General features: G+C 39.2%; 1 protein-coding gene across 4 annotated transcripts in view; it reads left to right on the top strand.

Moving 5' to 3' along the window:
* The window catches only part of GLMN (glomulin, FKBP associated protein), a 59874-nt gene that overhangs the window by 14575 nt on the left and 30927 nt on the right, over window positions 1-14372 (top strand). For all 4 annotated transcript variants that reach the window (XR_002735420.2, XM_023231003.2, XM_023231005.2 and 1 more), the window contains 3 exons: window positions 270-378; window positions 1418-1655; window positions 3963-4065. Coding sequence is in view for 3 of the 4 variants with exons in the window: in XM_023231003.2 (XP_023086771.2) it covers window positions 270-378; window positions 1418-1655; window positions 3963-4065 (450 nt within the window). In the remaining variant the exon portion in view is untranslated. The remainder of the gene's footprint in view (window positions 1-269; window positions 379-1417; window positions 1656-3962; window positions 4066-14372) is intronic.

Consider the following 14372-nt stretch of genomic DNA (forward strand, 5'->3'; position numbering starts at 1 on the left):
AGAGTAGACAGGTGAAGCGCAAAGGAAACCTGAGCTTAACGATCCATTGACTTCTTGCTGCTTTTTAGTTTTATAGTTACTTGACCATCACAGATTCTGTGTTTTGCTAGTGCTTTTTTTTTTTTAACAATTGTATAAATAATTTTAATGTTAAGCAAAAACATAATTGTATAATATTTTTTGTCAATATATGTCTTCCTAAAAATAGTAATAATGTGGCTTTAAATACAACTTGTATTAAACAGGTTCAATTGTGACTATTTTTATAGTTATGCAGTCCAAAGGAATTATTGTTGGGTTTGCTTGAACTGATTGAAGAGCCCTCTGGAAAACAGATATCCCAAAGTATTCTTCTTTTGCTTCAGCCATTACAAACAGGTAATGAGAATTTTGATATCAGAGTACTTGTTGTATCTTTAAGTGCCTTGATGGTTACCCCAAAATGTCAGTACTACACCAAAGTTTACAGCTAATTAGCGAGTACTCTGCTTAAACAAATAATAGCAATGCCAATGTGAATTCTGCTGCTCATGGAAAGATTATAGTATCTGGCCAGAGTGGGTACCCAGTAAATATTCTGTTGAATGTCATACTATTTTTCATGTGCTATATTGAAACCTATACCTTTTTGCCTAACCTTCCTATCTGCTGCTTAAATCTAGAATTTTCTCCCGAAACATATTTCAAGGATTACCTCTGTGGTGTCTGCATTACTAAATCTGATAGCATTATGGTAGTCCAGAAGAGTATCAGGCAGGGCATTGCTCAGCCTCTGCTTTGGGAGGTGGATTGGGCATAGCAAAGGTACTGCTGAAGAATGAAACGAGGAGATATGGGATGATAAGGCTCCATGGCTGAGTGCAGTAACAATATTGGTAGGTAATGGGTCTTGGCAACCGAAGCAGACAGTATCCATGGGAAGAGGTTATTTTTCATTTTAGGAAATTCATTTATCTCACAATCTGATAGAGGGACCTGAAATCAGAAATTATATTTGTTTTAAATATGAATGCCTACCAGCTTCATACCACCTATAATATTCTGTCTTCTAGGGGAAAAAAATCTAATAATACCACCTCCTATTTGTATAGTGCTTTACAGTTTACAGTACACTCTCATATTTTGTGCTTATAACACCAAAAAACATGGAAAGAACATGTTTCTGTCTTAAGTACATAGCCTGTTACACATAGTCTGTTATAAACATAACCTAAACAACATTTCATGGCAAGATGCTGTGTTATTTTATGCACAACTAAGAATAAAAAAACACTGCCAGTTAGACTGTGATGTGTCATCTTGATTTCAAGAGCTGTTAAAATATGGGAGGAGGCGGTGTCTTGTAATTCCACATTTGCCGAATTTCTTGTCCCATGTTTAGCATACTTGATGAGCGACAACTTGATCTCTGTTGTAGTGATTCAGAAACTTCATAACAAGGCATATTCAGTTGGATTAGCATTGTCTACCCTTTGGAATCAGCTATCTCTTCTTCCTGTTCCATACTCAAAAGAACAAATACAAATGGATGACTATGGCCTTTGTCAGTGTTGCAAGGCCTTAATAGAGTTCACTAAGCCTTTTGTGGAAGAAGTCGTTGATAACAAAGAAAACTCACTGGAAAATGAAAAGTTAAAGGATGAGTTACTGAAATTGTAAGTATAATTTTAAGAACATCTCACAATGGACTTAAGTAATTGATAGTTATTTTATGTTTCTTCACCTTGTTTGACATGTAAATAGAAATCTAGTTTCAGATTTTGAATTTTAGAAGAATGTGGGGTTCAACTGATACAGCATGGGAACTTGAGACATTTATATTTAAAAAAATTATAGGCCAGGTGTAGTGGCTCACACATGTAATCCCATCACTTTGGGAGACTGACATGAGAGGATTGTTTGGGGCCAGGAGTTTGAGATCAGCCTTGGCAACATAGCGAGACCCCCATCTCTACAAAAAAAATTTAAAAATTAGCTGGATGTAGTGGCATATACCTGTAGTGCTACTACTTGGGAGGCTGAGGCTAGAGGATGGGTTGAATCCAGGAATGTGAGGCTGCAGTGAATGATGATCGGCCACTGTACTCCAGCCTGGGCAACAGAGCAAGACCCTGTCTTTAAAAAACTAATTAATAAAATAATTATAAAACCAAAATCCATTCATTTACTTTATATTCTTCTTTGTATTGCCTTTATTCATCATCGTAAGTGAATAATGAAAGTGGGGGAAATACATACATGTAGCTCAGGGTGAGTGTGGGAAATAGATATATGTAGCTCTGTGGAGAAATTGTGTTTTACTCTTTCAAAGAAAGCAGCAGAAGGACCACAACACAGAACATCCAACTTGACCACAAAAATAGTAATAGAGTATCCACCCAACAGCATTCCCTCCATGGGTGCTATAGACTAAACATGTACTGTTCAATATGGCTGTAGCATGTGACATATGGCTGGTCAAAATTCAGATGTACTTTAAGTATAAAATATCCCCTGGATTTTGAAGACTTGTTATTAAAAAAAAAAACACACACACACACACAGTAAAATACCTCAATAATTTTTATATTGATAACGTGAAATGACAATATTTCAGATATATTGGGTTAAGATAAATTATTAAAATCATCTCTCCCATTCTTACTACTTTTTTCATATGTCTACTAAAAGATCTTATATATGGGGCTATGTTATATTTCTATTGGACACTGATAGACTAGATTATTTAATTACATGGACCAGTGATTTTTAAATTTTGGCTACTTGGAGGCTGACGCAGGAGGATCACTTGAGGCCAGGAGTTCAAGACCAGCTTGGGCAACACAGCAAGACCTCGTCTCTAAAAAATAGAATGTAAAATAATATTTTAATTTTGGAGACATACTATTTTTAGCTTTCTACTTGTCAAGACATTTAAAAAAATTAACAGCCAGACCTGGTGGCTCACGCCTGTAATCCTAACACTTTGGGAGGCCAAGGTGGGAGATTGCTTGAGCTCAGGAGTTTGAGACCAGCCTGGGCAGCATAGTGAGACCCTGTCTCTACAAAAAATAAAAAAGTTAGCTGGGCACAGTGTTGTGTGCCTGTAGTCCAAGCTACTTGGGAGGCTGCGGCAGGAGGATCCTTTGGGCCCAGGAGTTTGAGGTTACAGTACGCTATTATTGTGCCACTGCATTCCAGCCTGGGTGACAGAGACCCTGTCTCAAAAAAAAGTTTTTTTACCATTTATAAAATCCATTATTTCATAAAAGGAAAGGTATTTTAACTAAAGAAATAGGAAAGGCTTAATCACAGAATAAAGTTCCGTTTTCTAAATAAAACAAATAGAGCTGTGTGAAAAAATGTATTTCCTGATTTTTTTCTTTGAACTAATGAAAACGTCGTAGACTAGCACTGGCCCTCAAACATTCAGAATTCAGTGGGATAGTTCAGATGTAGAAGTCAGTCTTAGCATGTTGAGTCTCCCAGGGTGTTCTCATGTTCTCCCCATTACTAGTACGAACGACGTTACATCAACAGTTTTATAGAACATTAAGTTATTGATGCTTGTGCTGATATATACTTGTGCTGATATAACAGAATACCTAAGACTGGGTGATTTATAATGAATGAAATTCATTGGTTCACAGTTCTGGAGGCTGGGAAGTCTACAATTAAGGCACTGGCATCTGGCAAGGGCCTTACAGCTGTGTCATAATGTGGCTGAAGGTAAAAGGGCAAAAGTGGGCTGAACTTGCCCTTTTACAAGAGCATTAATCTCATGCATGAGAGTGGAGCCCCCTTGGCCTAACTCCCACCTCTTTATGGCAGTTAAATTTCAACATGAGTTTTGGAGAGGAGAGTCATTCAAACCAGAGCAGTGCTTATGTTATTTTTCAAGTAAAATTAACTTAGATTTGAAGAACTAGGGATTTTATACTTGGAAGTGTTGATTTCATGGTTACCTATTTCTTATGCCTTAGTTGTTTCAAAAGCTTGAAATGCCCTTTGCTGACAGCACAATTCCTTGAACAGTCTGAAGAAGGTGGAAATGATCCTTTCAGGTATTTTGCATCAGAAATAATAGTAAGTACAGCTAATTTAATCTGCTATAATCTCAAATGTTATCCCACTATATTCTCAATACTGCACATGTAAATTGATACATTCGTTAATAAAGAAATATGTATTTTTTGTAGAACACATAAACAAAAGATGGAAAATAAAACAGCAATAATTTTATTATCCAAAGATAAATATTGATATCCTCCAGGCTTTTTTCTTATATACTTATTTATAATAATATATATAAAATTTTCAAAGATTATATATGTACTCTTATAATCTGCATTTTTCCTCTTCAACAGTATATTATGAATATTTTTCCATTGGCTTAATAGCGTCCTATGGTATGGACTTAGTATAATGTATTTCACCTATGCCATATAGTACAACATTTGGATTGTTACTAATTTTTCATTATTGTAGGACAACTCCAACTTTCTTTTTTTAACCGTTAAGTCTATTATAAGTAACCTAGTAACTAAATTTTTGCATACTTTTAAAATTATTTCCTTAAATTCCTAGAGTGGAAGTTCCATGCCCCATGATAAATATTTTCGAAATAGCTCCATATATAAGTAAATTTTATTTTAAAAGCAATTTGGCTATATGCATCAATAGTATTTTAAAATGTACTCAGATTCTGTATTAGAGAAATAATCTGAAATATTAAAAAATGTATTTTAAGTTGATGTTTATGAATTTCAAAAGAGCAGTCCATGTGGCTGTGTAGTTTTCTTCAGCCATGTTCAGCTACATGAGTGCAGGTACAGCATAGGAGTAACATTTGGTTTAATTAGGGTGAGGTTTTGAGAACCTCGCCCCTCTTGTAGAGAGCAAGCGGGGGTCAAGGGATTGAGCATGTATATCAGGTGATTTTTTTTTTTTTGTTCAGTTATATAAGTTCTAGGTTACATGTGCACAACGTGCAGGTTTGTTATGTAAGTATACATGTGCCATGTTTGTTTGCTGTACCCATCAACTCATCATTTACATTAGGTATTTCTCCTAATGCTATCCCTCCCTCAGGCCCCCATGTCCCAACTGGCCCTGGTGTGTGATGTTCCCCACCCTGTGTCCATGTGTTCTCTTCTACCTATGAGTAAGAACATGCCATGTTTGGTTTTCTGTTCTTGTGATAGTTTGCTTAGAATGATGGTTTCCAGCTTCATCCATGTCCCTGCAAAGGACATGAACTCATCCTTTTTTATGGCTGCATAGTATTTCATTGTGTATATGTGCCACATTTTCTTAATCCAGTCTATCATTGATGGACATTTGGGTTGGTTCGAAGTCTTTGCTGTTGTGAATAGTGCCACAAGAAACACATGTGCATGTATCTTTATCGTAGAATGATTTATAATCCTTTGGGTATATGCCCAGTAATGGGATCGCTGGGTCAAATGGTATTTCTAGTTCTAGATCCTTGAGGAATCGCCACACTGTCTTCCACAATGGTTGAACTAATTTACACTCCCACCAACAGTGTAAAAGCATTCCTATTTCTCCACATCCTCTCCAGCACCTGTTGTTTCCTGACTTTTTAATGATTGCCATTCTAACTGGTATGAGATGGTATCTCATTGTGGTTTTGATTTGCATTTCTCTGATGGCAAGTGATGATGAGCATTTTTTCATGTGTCTGTTGGCTGTATGAATGTCTTCTTTTGAGAAGTGTCTGTTCATATCCTTTGTCTACTTTTTGATGGGGCTGTTGTTTTTTTCTTATAAATTTAAGTTTCTTGTAGATTCTGGATATTAGCCCTTTGTCAGATGGATAGATTGCACAAATTTTCTCCCATTCTGTGCGTCGCCTGTTCACTCTGATGATAGTTTATTTTGCTGTGCAGAAGCTCTTTAGTTTAATTAGATACCGTTTGTCTATTTTGGCTTTTGTTGCCATTGCTTTTGGTGTTTTAGTCATGAAGTCTTTGCCCATGCCTATGTTCCGAATGGTATTGCCTAGGTTTTCTTCTAGGGTTTTTATGGTGTTAGGTCTTACATTTAAGTCTTTAATCCATCTTGAGTTAATTTTTGTATAAGGTTTAAGGAAGGCATCCAGTTTCAGCTTTCTACATATGGCCAGCCAGTTTTCCCAGCACCGTTTATTAAATAGGGAATCCTTTCTATGTTGCTTGTTTTTGTCAGATTTGTCAAAGATCAGGTGGTTGTAGATGTGTAGTGTTATTTCAGAGGCCTCTGTTCTGTTCCGTTGGTCTGTATATCTGTTTTGGTACCAGTACCATACTGTTTTGGTTACTGTAGCCTTGTAGTATAGTTTGAAGTCAGGTAGCATTATGCCTCCAGCTTTGTTCTTTTTGCTTAGGATTGTCTTGGCTATATGGGCCCTTTTTTGGTTCCATATGAACTTTAAAGTAGTTTTTTCCAATTCTGTGAAGAAAGTCAGTGGTAGCTTGATGGGGATAGCATTGAATCTGTAAATTACTTTGGGCAGTAGGGCCATTTTCACGATACTGATTCTTCCTATCCATGAGCATGGAATGTTCTTCCATTTGTTTGTGTCTTCTGTTATTTCGTTGAGCAGTGGTTTGTAGTTCTCCTTGAAGAGGTCCTTCACATCTCTGGTATGTTGGATTCCTAGCTATTTTATTCTCTTTGTATTAATTGTGAATGGGAGTTCACTCATGATTTGGCTGTTTGTCTATTATTGGTGTATAGGAACACTTGTGATTTTTGCACATTGATTTTGTATTCTGAGACTTTGCTGAAGTTGCTTATCAGCTTAAGGAGATTTTGGTCTGAGACAATGGAGTTTTCTAAATATACAATCATGTCATCTGCAAACAGGGACAATTTGACTTCCTCTTTTCCTAATCAAATACCTTTATTGCTTTCTCTTGCCTGATTGCACTAGCCGGAACTTCCAACACTTTGTTGAACAGGAGTGGTGAGAGAGGGCATCCTTGTCTTGTGCTGGTTTTCACAGGGAATGCTTCCAATTTTTTGCCCATTCAGGCTGTGGGTTTGTCATAAAATCTCTTATTATTTTGAGATACATTCCATCAATACCTAGTTTATTGAGAGTTTTTAGCATGAAGGACTGTTGAATTTTGTCAAAGGCGTTTTCTGCATCTATTGAAATAATCATGTGGTTTTTTGTCATTGGTTCTGTTTATATGGTGGATTACATTTATTGATTTGCATATGTTGAACCAGCCTTGCATCCTAGAGATGAAGCCGACTTGATTGTGGCGGATGAGATTTTTGATGTGCTGCTGGATTTGGTATTTTATTGAGGACTTTCGCATCGATGTTCATCAGGGATATTGCCCTAAAATTCTCTTTTTTTGTTGTGTCTCTACCAGGCTTTGGTATCAGGATGATCCTAGCCTCATAAAATGAGTTAGGGAGGATTCCCTCTTTTTCTGTTGATTGGAATAGTTTCAGAAGGAATGATACCATCTCCTTTTTGTACCTGTGGTAGAATTCAGCTGTGAATCTGTCTGGTCCTGGACTTTTTTTGGTTGGTAGGCTATTAATTATTGCCTCAATTTCAGAACCTGTTACTGGTCTATTCAGAGATTCAACTTCTTTTTGATTTAGTCTTGGGAGGGTGTATGTGTCCAGGAATTTATCCGTTTCTTCTAGATTTTCTAGTTTATTTGCATAGAGGTGTTTATACTATTCTCTGATGGTAGTTTGTATTTCTGTGAGATTGGTGGTGATATCCTCTTTATCATTTTTTGTTGTGTCTATTTGATTCTTCTCTCTTTTCTTCTTTATTAATCTTGCTAGAGGTCTGTGTATTTTGCTGATCTTTTCAAAAAACCAGCTCCTGGATTCATTGATTTTTTTTGAAGGGTTTTTTGTGTCTCTGTCTTCTTCAGTTCTACTCTCATCTTAGTTATTTCTTGCCTTCTGCTGGCTTTTGAATTTGTTTGCTCTTGCTTCTCTAGTTCTTTTCATTGTGATGTTAGGATGTCAATTTTAGCTCTTTCCTGCTTTCTCTTATGGTCATTTAGTGCTACAAATTTCCCTCTACACACTGCTTTAAAAGTGTCCCAGAGATTCTGAAACGTGTCTTTGTTCTCATTGTTTTCAAAGAACATCTTTATTTCTGCCTTCATTTCATTATTTGCCCAGTAGTCATTCAGGAGCAGGTTGTTCAGTTTCCATGTAGTTGTGCTGTTTTGAGTGAGTTTATTAATCCTGAGTTCTAATTTGATTGCACTGTGGTCTGAGAGACAGTTTGTTGTGATTTCTGTTCTTTTACATTTGCTGAGTAGTATTTTACTCAATTATGTGGTCAGTTTTAGAATAAGTGTGATATGGTGCTGAGAAGAATGTATATTCTGTTGATTTGGGGTGGAGGGTTCTGTAGATGTCTATTAGGTCCACTTGGTCCAGAGCTGAGTTCAAGTCCTGGATATCCTTGTTAACCTTCTGTCTCATTGATCTGTGTAATATTGACAGTGGGGTGTTAAAATCTCCCATTATTATTGTGTGGGAGTCTAAGTCTCTTTGTAGGTCCCTAAGGACTTGCTTTATGAATCTGGGTGCTCCTGTATTGGGTGCATATATATTTAGGATAGTTAGCTCTTGTTGAAGTTATCCCTTTACCATTATGTAATAGCCTTCTTTGTCTCTTTTGGTCTTTGTTGGTTTAAAGTCTGTTTTATCAGAGACTAGGATTGCAACCCTTGCTTTTTTTTTCGTTTGTTTTCCATTTGCTTGGTAGATCTTCCTCCATCCTTTATTTTGAGTCTGTGTGCATCTTTGCACGTGAGATGGGTCTCCTGAATACAGCAAACTGATGGGTCTTGACTCTATCCAATTTGCCAGTCTATATCTTTTATTTGGGGCATTTAGCCCATTTACATTTAAGGTTAGTATTGTTATGATTGAATTTGATCCTGTCATTATGATGTTAGCTGGTTATTTTTCCCATTAATTGATGTGGTTTCTTCATAGCGTTGCTGGTCTTTACCATTTTTGTAGTGGCTGGTACTGGTCGATCCTATTCATGTTTAGTGCTTCCTTCAGGAGCTCTTGTAAGGCAGGCCTGGTGGTGACAAAATCTCTCACCATTTGCTTGTCTGTAAAGGATTTTATTTCTCCTTCACTTATGCATCTTAGTTTGGCTGGATATGAAATTCTGGGTTGAAAATTCTTTTCTTTAAGAATGGTGAATACTGGCCCCCACTCTCTTCTGACTTGTAGGGTTTCTGCTGAGAGATTCGCTTAGTGTGATGGGTTTCCCTTTGTGGGTAACCCAGCCTTTCTCTCTGGCTGACCTTAAAAGTTTTTCATTCACTTCCACCTTGGTGAATCTGACAATTATGTGTCTTGGGGTTGCTCTTCTCGAGGAGTATCTTTGTGGTGGTCTCTGTATTTTCTGAATTTGAATGTTGGCCTGCCTTGCTAGGTTATGGAAGTTCTCTTGGATAATACCCTGAAGAGTGTTTTCTAACTTTGTTCCATTCTCCCTGTTACTTTCCAGTACACCAGTCAAACGTAGATTTGGTCTTTTCACATAGTCCCATATTTCCTGGAGGCTTTGTTCGTTTCTTTTCACTCTTTTTTTCTCTGATCTTGTCTTCTCACTTTATTTCATTAATTTGATCTTCAGTCACTGATACCCTTTCTTCCACTTGATCGAATCAGCTACTGAAGCTTGTGCATGCATCACGTAGTTCTCGTGCCATGGTTTTCAGCTCCATCAGGTCATTTAAGGTCTTCTCTACACTGTTTATTCTAGTTAGCTATTCGTCTAACCTTTTTTCAAGGTTTTTAGCTTCCTTGTGATGGGTTAGAACATGCTCCTTTAGCTCGGAGAAGTTTGTTATTACTGACCTTCTGAAGCCTAGTTCTGTCAACTCGTGAAACTCATTCTCTGTCCAGCTTTGTTCCCTTATTGGCCAAGAGCTGCGATCCTTTGGAGGAGCAGAGGCACTCTGTTTTTTGGAAATTTCAGGTTTTCTGCTCTGGTTTCTCCCCATCTTTGTGGTTTTATCTGCCTTTGCTCTTTGATGATGGTGACCTACAGATGGGGTTTTGGTGTGGATGTCCTTTTTACTGATGATGATGCTGTTCCTTTCTGTTTGTTAGTTTTCCTTCTAACAGTCAGACCCCTCAGCTGCAGGTCTGTTGGAGTTTGCTAGAGGTCCACTCCAGACCCTGTTTGCCTGGGTATCACCAGTGGAGACTGCAGAACAGCAAATATTCCTGCCTGAACCCTCCTCTGGAAGCTTTGTCCCAGAGGGGCACCTGCCTGTTTGAGGTGTCTGTCGGCCCCCTACTGGAAGGTGTCTCCCAGTCAGGCTACTTGGGAGTCAGGGACCTATTTGAGGAGGCAGTCTGTCCATTATCGGAGCTCGACTGCCATGCTGAGAGAACCACTGCTCTCTTCAGAGCTGTCAGACAGGGACGTTTAAGTCTGCAGAAGCTGTCTGCTACCTTTTGCCCTGTCGCCAGAGGTGGAACCTATAGAGGCAGTAGGCCTTGCTGAGTTGTGGTGGGCTCCGCCCAGTTTGTGCTTCCAGGCCTCTTTGTTTACACTGTGAGCTACTCAAGCCTCAGCAATGGCAGACGCCTCTTCCCCTGTCCAGCTGCAGCCTCACAGGTCAATCTCAGACTGCTGTGCTAGCAGTGAGCAAGGCTCCGTGGGTGTGGGATCCACCAAGCCAGGCATGGGAGGGTATCTCCTGGTCTGCCGGTTACTAAGACTGTGGGAATAGCACAATATTTGGTCAGGAGTATACCGTTTCCCCAGATACAGTCTGTCATGGCTTCCCTTGGCTAGGAAAGGGAAATGCACTGACCCCTCATGCTTCCCAGGTGAGGCGATGCCCCACCCTGTTTCAATTTGCCCTCCGTGGGCTGCACCCACTGTCCAGCCAGTCCCAATGAGATGAACCAGGTACCTCAGTTGGAAATGCAGAAATCACCCATCTTCTACATCGATCTCGCTGGGAGCTGCAGACCGGAGCTGTTACTATTCAGCCATCTTGGAAGTGACTCCTTTTTTTTTTTTTTTGAGACAGAGTCTCGCTCTGTCACCCAGGCTGTGGTTCAATGGCACGATCTCAGTTCTCTGCAATCTCCACCTCCTAGGTTCAAGCAATTCTCCTGCCTTAGCCTCCCAAGTAGCTGGGATTACAGGCACCCGCCACCACGCCTGGCTAATTTTTTGTATTTTTAGTAGAGATGGAGTTTCGCCATGTTGGCCAAGCTGGTCTCAAACTCCTGACCTCAGGTAATCCACCTGCCTCAGCCTCCCAAAGTCAGGAATTACAGGTGTGAGCCACTGCACCCTGCCACAAGGTGATTTTAATGTACAAAGTGACTTTAATGATGGAGATAGAATTTAAGCTGGGTAAGGAGTAAAGCTGGGACATACTAAATGCAAGAGACAGTGAAAAGGTGATTGGATCATTAGGTTGTAGAACCTGATGTGGGTGACAAATGTTTGGAGTTAGGTTACTAAAAGGAGTGAACTGAAAAAATAGGTGTAAAGAATAGGATGCTTGAAAATAGTGTTATGAAAAGATTATAGTTACTAGTATCAATGTCTGGGGTGTGAACATGAGAGGGTGTTCTAAAGGAGAGGGTAGAGGCCAAGGTCATTGGACTAGAGAAAATAGATTTCTGAGATTTCTTTGGTTGTACGTTTAAATCCCACAGAATTATAATGTTGGAAAGCCACGTGATGGGGTGACCTTGGGGTCTACTAACTGCAACAAGGGAGGCTAGAAATGGTAAAGTCATAAAAAATGAGTTTCAGAGTTGAGGGATTTTTAGAGAGGATGGGGAGAGAATGGTGTAGAAGCAGCAAGGAGAACAGATGTATTCCCAGGCTCAGTGGTACAATGGGTATAGATGAAAAATATAGCAGTCTTTTTCTTGGAAGTGACTCTTTTTCTTTTTTGAGACAGAGTCTCGCTCCGTCACCCAGGCTGTGGTTCAATGGCACGATCTCAGTTCTCTGCAATCTCTACCTCCTAGGTTCAAGCAATTCTCCTGCCTTAGCCTCCCAGTTGTTTTCAGATGAGAGCCAATTTTCATTTAGGAGAGATGGAAAAAGGGGTAATATGAAGGGATGCTAGAAGTTTATGGGAATAAATTCTGAAGATGAGAGATGACTTGGTGACTAATATAATTAGGAATACATAATTTGGTAAGGTTCATGCTGATGGTCACGATAATAGTGAAGAGGCTGTGAGAGATGAAGAAGGAGAGGTGAAGGGTTTTCTCTGGAGCACACGAAAGTCTGGGGGCTCTTCATTGTTGCCAGTGCTAGAGTACAGTATCATCTCCTGGAGGTAGTATAAGCACCATCACCTATGATGCGTATTTTGAGAAGGCAACTATGAAAGTTGGAAACTATTAGAGGAAATCTGGTGATGCAGAAAAACCAAACTCAGTTTCTCCTGCTATAGTCATAACAAGTTTCTGACACCAGATGTATGGAGTTCCCTTGCCCTGCCCCCTGCACTTCACGGCAAGCAAGCAAGCAAGCAGTTCTACAGTGGACACCAATTGGGTGTCCTCTAATTCAATTCCAACATTACCCACCTGGAGACAGTGTCAGATTTCACAGGTTGAGTGAGGACTGAATCCCTCAAGACTGCCCCCACTTCCAATGCCAGTCTCAAGCCCCAGGATGTTTTACCTGTGCTCTGACTGACTGGCTATAAATCAAGATTCCCAGGACCCCCTCCTTGGGTTTGATTAATTTGCTAGATTGGCTTACAGAACTCAGGGAACTGCTTACTTATATTTAGTGGTTTAATGTAAAGAATATTACCAAGGATACAGATGAAGAGATGCATAGGGCTAGGTATAGGGGAGGAGGTACCAAGTTTCCATACCCTTCCTGGATGCACCACCCTACTGGAAACTTCGTGTGTTCAGCTTCCAGAAGCTTTCTGAATCCGATCATTTTGGGTTTTTATGGAGGCTTCATTATGTAGGAATGATTGATTACCTCATTGACCATTGGTAATCAACTTAATCTTCAGCCCCTCTCCTTTACTGAGGTGGGATGGGGGTGGGGCTGTGGGACTGAAAGGTCCAGCCTTCTAATCACAGGGTTGGTTCCCTTGGCAACCAGCTCCCATCCTGAGGCTATCCAGGAGACCCAGCCATCAGTCAACTCAACAGCATAAAGACACTTATCACTTTGGAGATTCCAAGGATTTTAGGAGTTATATCCCAGGAAGTGGGAACAAAGAGCAAATATATATTTCACAGTATCACAGATGTTAAATCTGGGAGTGATGTAATCAAACTGTGTTTAGGATTCATCACTTTAAAGGAAGATGACTAACGGGGATAAAATTGGAAGTAGGGAAGCCTTGGGAGTTAAGTAAGAAATGATAGGAGCGTGAGTATAGATGTATGGATATAGTTTTTGTTTGTATTCTTTTTTTAATTGACTAAATTTATGGTACATTCTGTTATTAGGTTAAAGATGAAGAAAGGGCAGATTTGAGAACTTTATAGTAGATAAAACTGGCAAAATTTGGTCATTGATTGGATTTTGAATAGCACATGGATGAGGGTTTTTGCTTGGATAACTGGGCAGATGAAGGTGCCAATACTTGAGATAAAGAATACAGAGCAAGAATCTGGGGGTCTTGAGCTTTTAAATAAAATGTATTATAAAAATTTAAAAACATTCAGAAAAGTACTAAAAATGATGTAGCACATGCCCATGTACCCATCACCCAGCTTCAATAATTATGAACATTTTGCCAGTTTTGTTTTATCTATCCTCCTCCTTTTCTTGCTGTGGTATAACAAGTCCTAAACATAATTCATCTGTAAGTCTTTAAGGATGCTTCCCTAATGATAAGGGCTTTTTTAAAAAAACAAATAACCACCATGTTATCATGACACCTAACAAGATTTTATTACCTTTTGTTAAAATTTTTTGAGACAGGGTTTCACTCTCATTATCCAAGCTGAAGGAAGTGGCATGATCTCGACTCACTGAAACCTCTGCCTCCCGGGCTCAAGCAGTTCTCCTGCCTCGGCCTCCCAGGTAGCTGGGACTGCAGGCACACATAGTCCCACCTGGCCAATTTTTGTATTTTTGGTAGAGACGGGGTTTCACCATGTTACCCAGGCTGGTCTCGAACTCCTGGGCTCAAGCGATCTGGCTGCCTTTGGCTTCCCAAAGTGCTGGGATTACAGGCGAGAGCCACTATTCCCGGCCTAACACCTAACTAGATTAACAATAATTTTTTAATATATATCTAATAACCAGAGAGAGTAGGTTTTTAAGGAATTTTAAATATAATATTTTAATATGTAAAATATATGTATATTTAATATAGAATTATATGTAAATGTGTATATATACTTTT

Source organism: Piliocolobus tephrosceles, chromosome 1, assembly GCF_002776525.5.
Source record: "Piliocolobus tephrosceles isolate RC106 chromosome 1, ASM277652v3, whole genome shotgun sequence".
Lineage (NCBI taxonomy): Eukaryota > Metazoa > Chordata > Mammalia > Primates > Cercopithecidae > Piliocolobus > Piliocolobus tephrosceles.